The sequence below is a fragment of the Miniopterus schreibersii genome (genome assembly GCF_964146895.1).
Source record: "Miniopterus schreibersii genome assembly, chromosome: 2".
NCBI lineage: Eukaryota > Metazoa > Chordata > Mammalia > Chiroptera > Miniopteridae > Miniopterus > Miniopterus schreibersii.
Window position 1 is genome coordinate 185415106 of NC_138102.1, and position 13568 is coordinate 185428673.

Sequence of the window (13568 nt, forward strand, 5' to 3'; positions counted from 1 at the left end):
ATGGAGTGCTTGCATGATATACCAGGCAAAAACCTCTGTCCTCATGGAGCTTATGTTCCAGCGGTGACAGTGACAGGAAACAAAGATGTAAAATAGCAGCTCTGCCGGATGGTGATATGTGCATGGTGAGTTGGGAGGGGACGTATTACTGGGATTATCTCCAGGAGAGCCCATCTGCTTGGGCAAATGGAAGGCCTGGCTTTATGGCCTGAGAGTACCCCCTTCGTTTTCAAAGGTTATATGTGAGTAAGGGCAAATAAAATACTCTAATGCTGTACTATTCGTTGTTACTTTGTACTCAATTGAGGGGGTTATTTGTTTGTTTTATTTTGGAATAATAATTGCTATAAGAAATCTGAGGTTTTAGGTCTGTGGGTGATTTTTTTCCCCAGACTGATGATCTTTCCCATCAAAATATATTCCTTAACTTGAAGTAGTAAGCAACTACTCTTTTTCTTTCAGTAAGAAATGCTCCATGTCCTGGCCGGGTGGCTCAGTTGGAGCATCGCCCTGTATACCAAAGGGTGGCAGGTTTGATTCCCGGTCAGGGCACATACCCAGGTTTCAGGTTTTGTCTTTTTCTCTGTCCCTTCTCCTCTCTAAAAAAAAATAATAAAATAACCAAAGAATTTTTAAAAAGAAAGAGAGAAATGCTCCATGCCTACTGTAAGTGTATTCCCCCCCCTTTTGCTAAGCATTTTAGATATTCTTACCCTTTCTGGTATAGAAATAAAGATTTATACATATAATCCCAAATCAGAATAGGATTTTGAGGAACGTCCTACTTGATTTTTGCTGGATAGATTGCCCTGTGTATGATTATTTTTTTCTAGAAGGAAAGAGGTTGTTGAATAAAAATGCTTACTGATAATTTAAATATTGATATAAAAAATGGCATAGGTTGGATTTCAGATTTATGTTTTTGTAAACAAAAATGATGAAACAAAAAAGCCAAGCTCTACAAGACAGGCAGTAAAACAAGCAGTTAAGGCACTTGACCTGGGAGCCCGAGACTGAATCCTGACTACCAGCTCAGTATGTGTGACCCTGGGCAAGTAACCTGAGGAAGCCTTTACCCACCTTCCTGGGAGGCTAAGGATAATACCTGCCTCACGGTTTTTGTGTAGAGCAGATGAAAAAATGTGTGTAAAATGCTTTGCTCTAGTAAGTAGGGAATGTTGCCCACTTAACTGTGCCATTGTTATTGTAGATGTAGAAATGGACAGAATTTCTGAAATGTTGAGTTATTTTAGTGCTCAAAGTAATGAATGTAAAAGGTGCTTCTTTCTATAGCGGAGTCACATCAAGGAAATCAAGCCCAGCCGGGCGTGGCTCAGCGGTTGAGCATCGACCTAGGATCCAGGCGATCGGGGTTCGATTCCCGGTCAGGGTACGTGCCCCGGCTGCGGGCTCGATCCCCAGTCGGGGGCGAGCAGGAGGCAGCCGATCCATGACTCTCATCATTGATGTTTCTATCTCTCTCTCTCTCTCCCCCTTTCCTTTCCTCTCCCTGAAATCAATAAAGATATATTTTAAAAAAAAAAGGGAAATCAAGATTTTTAAAATAGGTAATGAGGACTAATTTTATTCACACACAAAATGTTTTCTTTAGACAGTATAAGCAAAGTAAGGAAGTTAAAATGTAAAGGTGTTCTCTTACAGTGGTCTCGTCTCTCTAAATATTTTTAGCAGTGTAGAATTTCAATATAGTATATTCATGTAAAATCTTTGTTTTACAGGGTTACGTTGTTAGACCTTATAATAGCCAAGATAGTGGGCGAGGAGCCTCTGACCAAGGACGACATCCCTGTGTTTCTGAGCCACGCCGAGTTGATCGCAAGCACCTTCGTGGATCAGTGCAAGATCGTGCTGAAGTTGACCGCTGGGCAGCATGCTGATGATGAGGTGAGAAGACAGACCTCCTAAGTCAGCGAGGTCCTCTATGAGAATTCTTGTTTAAGAACTTTTAAGCCATGGCCTGTTTGGCTCAGCTGTTCGAGTGTTAGCTCAAGTACTGAAGGATCCCGGGTGCGATTCCAGCCAATGGCACATACCTCAGTTGCAGGCTCAGTCCCTGGCCCCGTTGGGTCGAGTGTGGGAGGCAGCCAATCGATGTGTCTCTCTTACATTGATGTTTCTCTCTCTCTCCCTTCTACTGCTCACTCTGAAAAGCAATGGGAAAAATACTCTTGGCTGAGGATTAAAAAATAAAAAGCTTTTAAAAAATATGCAAGTATCCGCCACAGCCTGAATGTCTCTGTGCCACCCCTTCCTCCACCCCATGTTAAAAACCTAATGACAAAAATGATAGTATTAGGAGTGGGGCCTTTGGGACATGAGCAGGTCATGATGGAGCCCTTGTGACTGGGATTAGTGCCCCAGAAAGATCCCTTGCCCCCTCCACCTCATGAGGGCATAGCAAGAAGTGGCTATCTGCAATCTGCAAGAGGTCCTCACCTGAACCAGCTCTGCTGGCACCTGATCTTGGATTTACAGCCTCAGGAACTGCGAGCAGTACATTTCTGTTATTTATAACCCACTGGTTTATGCTACTTTTGTTAGAGCAGTTCGAATAGACTTAGGACAGTAGCCTTATTTTAGAACAGTTAAGAAAATACAGGTAAAGGAAAACAGTGTCTTGATTCACAACCACTCAGTTAATGACAATAATTCTGGTTAATATATTTACTAGCAGATAACATCAAGTACTTGCATATATACATGTGTGCACACGCAGACGTCAACAATGGAACCCTCCTGTGCTGTCCTGTGAATTCCTGTTGTTTCTTCTGAATGTAAGCTCCACGCAGGCAGAAGCTTTGACTAAATTCATGTAGTATGTACATAGTGGGCACATAGTAGGCGAATATTTTCTGTATGAATAAACATTACTTTGTTACGATTTTTTAAAATGCCAGTGTAGCACTCTAAAGAATTTATCGTCATTTATTTGTCCAGCTACAGGGAGTTAGACAGTTAGGTTGTCCTTATTTCTGTTTGTTACGCCTCTGTAGTTACATCTCTGCACTTACATCTTTGTTCACTTCCATGCGTATTAACCTAGGACACAGGCTTAGAAGTGGACTGCTGGGTGTAAGGGTTTATCCATTTTTAAAGCTTTTGATGCTCATTGATAAGTCGCCTTCCAGAGTTTGTTTCTTCTGACCTTTGTAGGAGATTCCTGTTCATCCACCGTCCTGGTTGGCTTCTTCAGGTCTTGATTCTCCCGAGACCTACCCTAGGTCATCCAGGTCTTTCCTTTGCTAAGCTAGCTCACATTAATTCTGTCTCCCTCTTCTTCACTTCAGAAATCCTCCTTATTTTTCTCTGTTTCTTCTTCCCTTTGGTCTTAAAGTTGAGTTGGTTTTTCTCTGGAATACTACTCAGCAGTAAAAGGAATGCATTTCTGAGGCAGGATTAGAGATGAGTCCCAAATGTAGTGCCTGAGAAGCCAGACAGAGACTGTACTCTGTGATTCCACCTCTGAAATTCTGTAGCAGACAAAACTTACCTATAATGACAGAGTAGCTCAGATGTCACGTGGGGCTGGACTGGACAGCTGGACTGGACAGTGGCCGAGGGACCTGCGGGAATATCATGGGTAATAGAAGTGTTATACACAGCTGTGTACATTGACACAGCTCAGTACCTTAGACTTAAGAGCATGTATTTTATTGCATGTAACTTCTGCCTCAGTGCATGTTCAAAAACACAATAAAGGGTCTTTTCTGCACTGACAGGGGTGATGAATAGAGAGGGAATCACTTTGGCAAATAGGTGAGGGGATTGGCCTTTGGTGGGACCGTCCACTGTCTCCAGATGGGAATAGGGGATGTGGTCACTGTTCCGTGGCATCTGGAGAGAGAGCATGATTTTGGGAGCCTGAGAACTCCTGCTACAAGTGCAGGGCGTGACTGTGACTCCCACCATGCAGGTGTGTTTCCTTCTTGGTGAATATACTTGTTCTCAAGGTTCCTTTGCTATTGATTTTCATACAGGCCATGTTAGGTCTTATGATAAAGCCAGTATTTGAACTGTCATTTTCTGTGATGGAAGAGAAAGAAAACATCCTTACTCATGGGCTTGCCTGTCCTTTCTGGAGACAGGTTTGCCTCTGTTTCCAGCAGGAGGAGCAGTGAGCCGAACTTCCAGGAAGGTTAAAAATGACTCCTCTGGGAGACAGAAGAGGAGGGAAAACCTAGTACTTGTTAAATCTCAGCTTTAGACTTTCTCAAGGCACTTATATTTATAGTATAGATGAGTTCAGTGTTGTGATAGGTTACCTGATGTAACTTTATATTTAGGAAATTTAACATTTTTCCTCCAAATAGTTTTTTCTCTAAGGTAGGAGAAATTAATTTAAATTAAGTGATAGAAAATTGTAGACAGCTTCCTTTTGAAAAGCCCAAATAGTTCACTTTTTGATAGTTTATCTATATACACTCATGACTTGTGCATATTAGCGTATATTCATTGTCCTTTCATTCAGAAGTTTTAAAAAGCCACAGAAGTTTTTTGCAAGACCTTTTGTCTCAATATTTAAATATACTGTGGTGTGCTGGCGTTGGCCTTTACTGACACCTTAGGGTCACATGTTTGTGAGCTGGTTGTCAGACTCTTAGTAGCTTGAAATCAGCCTTGGTGAAATATTGATACCGTGTAACTTGGTGAATGTACAAGTTAGGGCTTTTGACCCCTGCTTCCTCCTCTCAGCCAGTTTACCAGCAAACCACTGCATTTACCCATTTGTGATATTTTTAGGACAGGACAACCAGTAGAGTACTCATAGTGCTATGCCTGAAAAATCAGTGAAACAATCACTTTTATAGCATCTGGGTTTATTTGTTTTTAATCTGTGTTTTTTTTTTAAAAATATATCTTTATTGATTTCAGAGAGAGGAAAGGAGAAGGAAAGAGAGATAGAAACATCAATGATGAGAGAGTCATTGATCGAGCCCACAACCCGGGCATGTGCCCTGACCAGGAATCGAACCCATATCTCCTGGATCCCAGATCGACACTCAACCGCTGAGCCACGCCAGACAGCATCTGTTTTTTAATTTATGTATTTGTTTGACTTTAAGATCCTGAAGTTTTATTCATATCTTTTCCTTTATAAAATTAGTCTTAGATTACCATATTAATATACGTTTCTGTCTTTTGGTATATTTTTGCATACTTGTTTCTAGTTTTTGATATATTTTTGTCAGTTCTAATATGCTTAATCTTTAAGATTCAGTTTTAGCTTTATCTTGAGACTTGGTATTATTTGTAGTGAGCCTTGCCTTTCTTCTGAAAGTTTAAAAAACTTGTTCTAGTTTTGCATTTTTTGTATCATATGAGCGTCGTCTTCAGGTTGTGGGCGTTTCATTCCACTTCATTCCCTGCGTCCCCAGCTTAAGTTGCACTGTGTTGTACAGCAGGTGTTTAAGAAATACTTGTGGAGTAAGTCAGTCTTTCATGCCACCTGCTACTGGTACGGGATTAAATCTGTATTACGCAAATAATGTTTGTTTTATTGAAAAAAAAATTTAAGCTGAAATCAAACAAAAAGTTAAGAAGTCCCCTTTAATGTTCAGCCCCCATCTGTTTTCTGCAGAGGTATCAGCATGTACTTTTTCTTTTCCTTCCAAAGGTTTTTTTGTATGTACACACACATTTTTTGTTCACCCTTTTTACAGTTATGCATGTTGTGTTCCTCAGCTTGCCCTGTTTTCACGTATTCTGCTGTGTCTTATACATACGTTCACGTTAACACGTGTGTGCAGGTACCTCATTCTTTTCAGTAGTCGGACACCTTTCACTGTAGAGATGAGTCACCATTCTCCACCTGTCCTCCATCAGTGGACATTTCAGGTGCTTCCAGGTTTGCATTTTAGAAAACCTTTACAAATAATGTATGGTGAACATTCTTGTAAAAATATCTCTGCAGTTTTGGACAAATAAATCTGGATTGATTACAAATTCCTGGAAGTTGAATTTCTGAGAGAGTATGTTTATGTAAAATTTTAGGAATATTTCTAAAGGACATACCAGTAGAGCCCCAGAATATGTGGGCACCACCCTTCACTAATCTATGTAATTACCATTTCCTGTTCGTTTCTCCTCAGGGACCAATATGTTAATTTGTTTTCATGGTAGTTTATCTTTTAAAATACATTTATTAATGAACATTTTTAGAAAACTGATCTTGTCATATTTTTGGAAACATAATATTTTGTTTGAATTGATTTATGGTATTCTTAGCCTTTTAGAAGTTTTTTTATTTGTTTTTAATCTAGTTAGGCTTATTAATTTTAAGCTTATGGCTTCTGCAGTTTTTTAGTAAAGCCTTCTCCACTTAGGTTATGGAAATACACACCTTTATGTTCTAGTTCTTTCAGTACTTTGTCTACATTTTTTATTAACCTAGAATTTATTTTTGAGTAAGAAATGAAGTATAGAGCCAAATGAATTAATTATGTCTTCTGACTGTCCAAGATTGTATAATCTTTGTGACTGCTTGGGTTTGAATCTTGATTTCTTCTATTACCAGGTGTGAGCTTTTGGAAACTCTGTTTAACTCTCTCTGTGCCCCAATTTCTTTACCTGTAAAATCAATTGTATTTTAATAGAAGCATCTAGTAGATGGACTGGTATGTAGCTAATGTCCCGTAAACATTAGCTCTTCATTATTGTATCAGTATCATCTACTGAATAAACTCATCCTTTCCACTCCACTTAATTACTGTATCATATATTAAATTCTGATATATTTTTGGATCCATTTCTGGACTGCCAACTTTTTACAGAGGGAAGAAAGAAGATGTTAGCAACTGGATATTTTTTCCATTGCTTTTGTTTTTATATATATGTTGAATTGATTTCAGCTAGAGGAAAGGAGAGGATAGAAAGAGAGAGAAACATCAGCGATGAGTCATTGATCGGCTGCCTCCTGCACGCCCCGACTGGGGAGCGAGATGTGCAGTAAAGGGGCGCGGAGTGAACTTACACAGGCGCGCCGTCCCGACGAGGCGGTGGTTAACTGTGTTCCAGCAGGACCAGTCATCTGCATTTCTGTGGACAAGAATCATTTGCATTGTTACCTTTTTTCTACAATTTACAGAAATTGCTCAGAGACACTAAAGCTCAAAGACAGATTTTGTAAACAGGAGACAAATACTGTTTTTCTTTTTTCCCACTTCCAAATCTTATTCCTTTGTTTTGCCTATGTCTTTTTTAGTAAATCCCCTAGTGCCTGATTTAATGACTATTGCTTTGTAATACTTATAAACACTGGAAGGGTATGCGACACATTACTCTTATTTTTTAAGAGAGTAATTTTTCCTGGCTGTTATTTCATTATTAATTTCCAGATGTTCATTAGAATACTTTATTTATAAAAGGATTCTAGTGATCAAAATTGGGGATGTGGCCCAGCCGGGCATGGCTCAGCAGTTGAGCGTCGACCTAGGATCCAGGCAAGTGGGGTTTGATTCGTGGTCAGGGCACATGCCCGGGTTGTGGGCTTGATCCCCAGTTGTGGAGTCGATCAATGACTCTCTCATCATTGATGTTTCTCTCTCTCTCTATCCCTCTCCTTTCCTCTCTCTGAAATCAATAAAAATATATATTAAAAAAAATTGGGTATGTGTTAGACATAGATTAAGTTTTGGGGGGACGTATTTTATTCATTTAAAATTTTTATTTATTGATTTTAGAGAGGGGAAAGGAGAGAGAGACATGGATTTGCTGCTCCACTTATTGATGCATATACATTGGCTGATTCTTATATGTGCCCTCACTGGGGATCAAACCTGCATCCTTGGTGTATGGGACGACACTCTAACCAACTGAGCTACCTGACCAGGGCTGGGGTTTATTTTAGTTAATGTCATAGAATTTAGGAGCTAGAAGGAAACTTTTAGATCATCTGTTCCAACCCCCTAATATCTATTCAGTACCATTCTTGTTTCATTCATAATTTGCCTGTTCTTATGCCAGTTGCTCTGGATTAAAACAGAGGTTTAACATATTTCATCAGTTGATATTTTACTTGTATCTCTAAAAGTTGAGGAATCTTCACATGTAACTGAAATACAAATTAGCACATCTAAAAATTTAACAATAACATTTTAATATCAAATAAACAGTATTTATATTACCCCGTTTGTCTGCTTCCCCCCAAGTTTGTGTCTTTGAATTGGCAGAGAACGGCCATGCGCTAGTTGGTCGATAGGTCTCTGTCTCCTCCTCCTGTGTAGCTTCCCTCCTCTCCCTCTTCTTCTCCCCCCCCCCCCCCCCGCCCTTCCTTTTTCCTGTGCTAGTTATTTGTTGAAGAAATTGGATGGTTTCACCTGGGAGTTTCTACAGCTTGGATTTTGATGAGCTTATCTCCATGGTGGTGTTTAACATGGTCTTTTCCTTGAATTTCCTGTGAATGAAAATTAGGTCCAGAAGCTTATTCAGATTTCAGCTAGTTGTTTTTTTTTCCTTTCAGTAATGTTTCATCATTGGGGATACATATGTTTATCAAGAGGCTCGTAATGTCTGGTTGTCTCTTTTATGATGTTAGTAAGTGTTAATGATTATTACCTAGACCCATTCATTGTTAGGGGTTGCAAAATATCATTCATTTTTCATTTACTGGCTGCAGTATTTTATAAAGAGAATCTTCCCCTAATCAACTGTTAGGTTATACAAGGTGCATTTTATTTTCCCTCCTTGGTTACCAGTATTCAGAGTATCGAGTTGGTTTTGTGGCATCATCCAAAGATGACAAATACCACGTTTTGTGTAGTTATTATGAAGTTGTTGCTTTAAAACCATTTGACTTGTTTCCAGTCCACTGAAGTGTAATTCTTCCTAATGTCCTAATGTGCCCTTTGCTGGCCACGGCAGACTCTCAGGTTGCTTCTCGTGTTTTTGAACATGGTCCTGATAGTTTCAGATAGCTTCTCTGCCACCTAGTATGACAAGGTGTCCTGGGTCATCTTGTACATATCTGCCCCAGTCCTAGAACCAATCAGCCATTTCATGAAGGAAAAAGGGGATTAGGAGATGGCAGTCTGGGCAACTACCCATTTAACAAAAGAGCATGCTGAGGCCGTGCAAAGTTAATGGGTTTGCTTGAGTCTTTTAAACATGGTGCTAATGTCAGATTTATCTAAAATATTTTCCCCTCACTTTTCAGCTAGCAAGTGAAGCTATTAAATTAGAGATGCAAGGTATTAAAAAATGTGTGTTGTTTGCTATTTGCTTTGAGATTGCAGAATGCTATATTAAAATAGTACCTTTAAACCCCCTAATTAGAGAGTAGTAAATACACATTTAGAATTAACAAAAGGAAGTAATTTATTTTTCTTCTGAAAAATGTTACCTTTATGACCTAAATTTACAGCATCTACCACATTTTGCCAAATAATGTAAACTTTAAAAATGAGGTTCAAAGTCTGTATGAAAATTGCATTTTAAAATTTTATTTTGACTCCCTACTGCCACGGCATTGCAGTTGGCAGTCTCTTGGTTGTGTAATCTCTTTGATTGTAAATTCTTCATGTGAACTAGCATTTTCAAATAATATATTTTCCAGCTTACTAAGATACTGTATATAGGTTTATATTTACCCAGAAATAATGCAGATTCTTGTTGCCAGAGTTCTTTCAACCACAGCATTTTACAGGATTCCTGCGGACAAGAAATTAATGTAGTTTATGGTGTATTTGTATCTTTAAAGTAGAACTTGCTTGCTGGAAATGCTTAAAGAGAAAATATTTGCATAAATGTTATGTATGTAGCTAGTAATTTTGAACATTTATTTCACTGTTGGAAGGTATTTTTGCTTGGATAGGAACTTTTCTGATTCTTTGCTTCAATAAGACACATAATGACACGTAATCTTGCGTTCTCGATGGTGATGTCTGCTCCTAGTGCAGATGATGGTTCCCGTACATGCCTGATACTTCTGGCTTGGTTTTGATAGTTTTGTTTCTCTCTTTAGATGTGTTAGAAGCACTGACTCTTTAACAGTTACTGTAATGGTTCATTCTCTCACGGTTATTTATAACAGTCAGATCAGCTTGATTTAAAACTCTGTGTTTCCTTTCCTTCTTAGGAGGTCTTGGCTACAATTAGGCTTCTCGACGTCCTGTGTGAGATGACTGCTAATACTGACCTGCTCGGCTACCTTCAGGTTTACCCTGGCTTGCTGGAGAGAGTGATTGGTGAGTGAACCAGCACACAGAATTATTATTATTTTTTTAAATATATCTTTATTGATTTCAGAGAGAGGAAAGGAGAGGGAGAGAGAGATAGAAACATCAATGATGAGAGACTCATTGATCAGCTGCCTCCTGCACGCCCCTGACTGGGCATGGAGCCCGCAACCCAGGCCTGTGCCCTGACCAGGAATCGAACCCCGATCGCCTGGATCCTAGGTCAACGCTCAACCGTTTGAGCCATGCCTGGCTGGGCCACGGAATTATTTTTAATTGAGAATTCTCTGGCTTGTCATATTGTAATATTAAGTTCAAACACAGATCTGTAAATTTCAGGATATTGCTATATTTTTGAAATTTTGGGGAATATTTTTTCTTGAGAGGAATCATGAGGTTTTGGTAATAGCTCAGGCTGTTGCCGCTTCCCTGCTGTTTAACCCAGGCTGCCTCATCAGCACACGAGGGCACCTGTGCCTGCCACACGGTACACATGGGGGTTTCCTTCCAGGCCTGGGATGATGAGGGTGCGGTTTCAGTGACGATGATGATAGCATTTTTTATATCACTGGATTTTTACCAAATTTGTTAGTAAAATTTTTCCTAATCACATTTTTGAGGCACAAAGAATAGTGCCTTACACATAGTAATTATGTATTCAATTCTTATAAGAAAATTATTTTTAGAAGCCAGTGTTTGAAATATTACCATCTTTGCTAAAATACTGTTTGCAGCCCGACCCAGCGTAGCTCAGCAGTTGAGCATCGACCTAGGATCCAGGAGATCGCGGTTCAGTTCTTGATCAGGGCACATGTCCAGGTTTTGGGCTTGATCCCCAGAAGGGGGTGTGCAGGAGGCAGCCGATCAATGACTCTCTCATTGATGTTTCTCTCTCCCTCTTCCTTCCTCTCTGAAACCAATAAAGATATATTTTTTTAAAAACACAAAAAACTGTTTGCAAAATAATTCAGGTAGAACCTATTCCTTGTGCTTGGCCCTGCTTACGGTGTTGCTGTTCACTGTCTGCTTTTTTTCTTTAGAAAAGATTATTCTTATTCTGGAGACCCATATGCTAAGAAAGATGCGTTTGGATCCAGATGGGTAGATGAGTTAGCAGTGAGCTTAGACGATAGTTAGAACCTGGTATCAGTGTTTTATTCTTGGATTCAGTGCTTCTAGTGATCACTGAAACACCACAGTCCTGGGAAGTGAAATCACCGTAGAAAAGCACGAGCTTGGAGCCAGGGCAGGCATGGGCTGCCCTCCCACTCTGTGAAATCCCTAACTTCTCCAAGCCTGATGTCTTCCTATAAAATTGGGAAAATGATAACTGCCTTCAGTAGGTTTGTTGGGCTGTTTAAATGAGATGATGCAGAAACACTTAAATACAGCTTCAGGAAGACCGCTTATTTTCATAGGCTGCTTAGAAGCATCTCACACAGTCTGACAGCTTGGAGCTATTTCTTTTGAGTGTAGCCGAAACAGATCTGTGAGAGCACCTGCCGCCTTCCGATGATCTGGCCAAGGGAAACCGTCCCATGCTCCTGGGTTTCCTGTGTGTGGCTCATCGCAGATAGGTGGTATTGTCTAGACTTAGCTGACTGTGGGCGTCACATCAGTTCTTTCATAAAGAAGTCGAGACTGGAGACCCCTTTGTAAGAAAGATGGTGGCAAATGTTTAGCTAACTTCTTTGTGGATAAATAGCCCAAGTTGAGGCAGTCATTATGGCTTATGTCCTCAGAACCAGTCACGAAAATTATTAAAGCAAAAAATAGCCTTTTCATCATTATTTAAAGAAAGCTTTTATTTTTTTTTACTCTACCTTTATTTTATTTTAATCTCGTAACATAAATTAAGTTTGTGGAAAACTATTACAAAATACTAAAAATTTTTCTATGGAAAGTAAGGTTTATTGTTTTTGTTATAGATGTTTTACGACTGATTCATGTGACTGCCACCGACCCCACAAACATCTTTAGTACCTCTGGGTGCATAAAAGCGGAAGGTGATGTCGCAAACATGGCCGAGGGGTTCAGGTCTCATCTCATTCGTCTGATTGGAAATATGTGCTATAAGAATAAAGACAACCAAGACAAGGTAAGGCTGTTTCTTACTGTGCATCAGACATATGTGACTTCATTTAGAATATAATACTTAAAATTAGAAAATACTTTTTTGGAGTGAAAGGTTAAAGTGCTTAGATAGTAGCTTGAGATTGTGTGTGTGTGTGTGTGTGTGTGTGTGTGTGTGTGTGTTTTCCCACAGATAAACATTAAATGCCATAATTGATTGTATTAGGGTTTGTGTTTTTGTCATATGCATCGTGTTTGTCCTTAGCATGTTTGGGTCAGCCTCCTTTCTTATAGGTTGTCGATCTTCATCCAAAGCCTATGCACTTAAACACTCCAATGTCACGTAGAGCATAGTCAATAAAAACAGGTATTTAAAAAGCCTAGAAATTGTCAAACACATAGTAGACACTTAATAAACAGTAGTTACTATTATTAATCCTCAACTGAGGATATGCTTAGAGAGAGACAGGGAGAGAGAGACATCTATGTGAGAGAGAAGCATCAATCAGTTGCCTTCTGTATGCTCCCCAACTGGGGATCAAACCCACAACCCAGGCATGAGTACCTGACTGGGAATCGAACCAGCAACCTTTTGGTGCATGGGAAGATACTCAGCCAACGGAGCCACTGTGGTGAGACAACAGTAGTTGTTGTTCACATTATCTTAAGGAGAAAAACAAACATTATCTTAAGAAAAAAACATAAATTTTAACACATCTGTGCTCTACATTTTGGATGATAACATCATAAGCATTTCTTCTAGGAATTTTGAGATATATTAAATATTTGGAAATGCAGTAGACTGCATTAGAAACCTATTTTGTGCTGAATAGCTTAGCGATAATTATACTGATAATATGAGAGGGTGAATAAAAATGATAGCAGGAGTGGCTCAGCGGTTGAGCATTGACTTAGGATCCAGGAGATCAAGGTTCGATTCCCGGTCAGGGCACGTGCCCAGGTTATGGGCTCGATCCCCAGCTGGGGGCTTGCTGAAGGCAGTCGATCAGTGACTCTCATCAGTGATGTTTCTCTCTCTCTCTCCCTCTCCTTTCCGAGCTCTGAAATCAAAAACGATGTATTTAAAAAAATAAAAAATAAATAAAAATGATGGCAGGAGAATTAGACCCCGTGCTTCACATTGAACTAACCTGCCTGCATCTTCCTAGAGCTTTGCTTTAGGCGGCATTTGTTTTGCTTCATCAAATACTGAATATTGTTGACAGATTACATTTTTCTAATGTGGCTACACAAACACCTATCATTCTGCGTGTGTTCCTGCAATGTGACTTTGCCACTCCC

The 13568-nt window shown here is 39.6% G+C and overlaps 1 protein-coding gene across 1 annotated transcript in view; it reads left to right on the forward strand.

Moving 5' to 3' along the window:
- Nucleotides 1-13568, forward strand: part of ATXN10 (ataxin 10) — a 123083-nt gene that overhangs the window by 48755 nt on the left and 60760 nt on the right. Inside the window, exons 7-9 of the mRNA XM_081128205.1 lie at nucleotides 1740-1905; nucleotides 10094-10202; nucleotides 12122-12291. Coding sequence (XP_080984331.1) covers nucleotides 1740-1905; nucleotides 10094-10202; nucleotides 12122-12291 — 445 coding nt within the window. The remainder of the gene's footprint in view (nucleotides 1-1739; nucleotides 1906-10093; nucleotides 10203-12121; nucleotides 12292-13568) is intronic.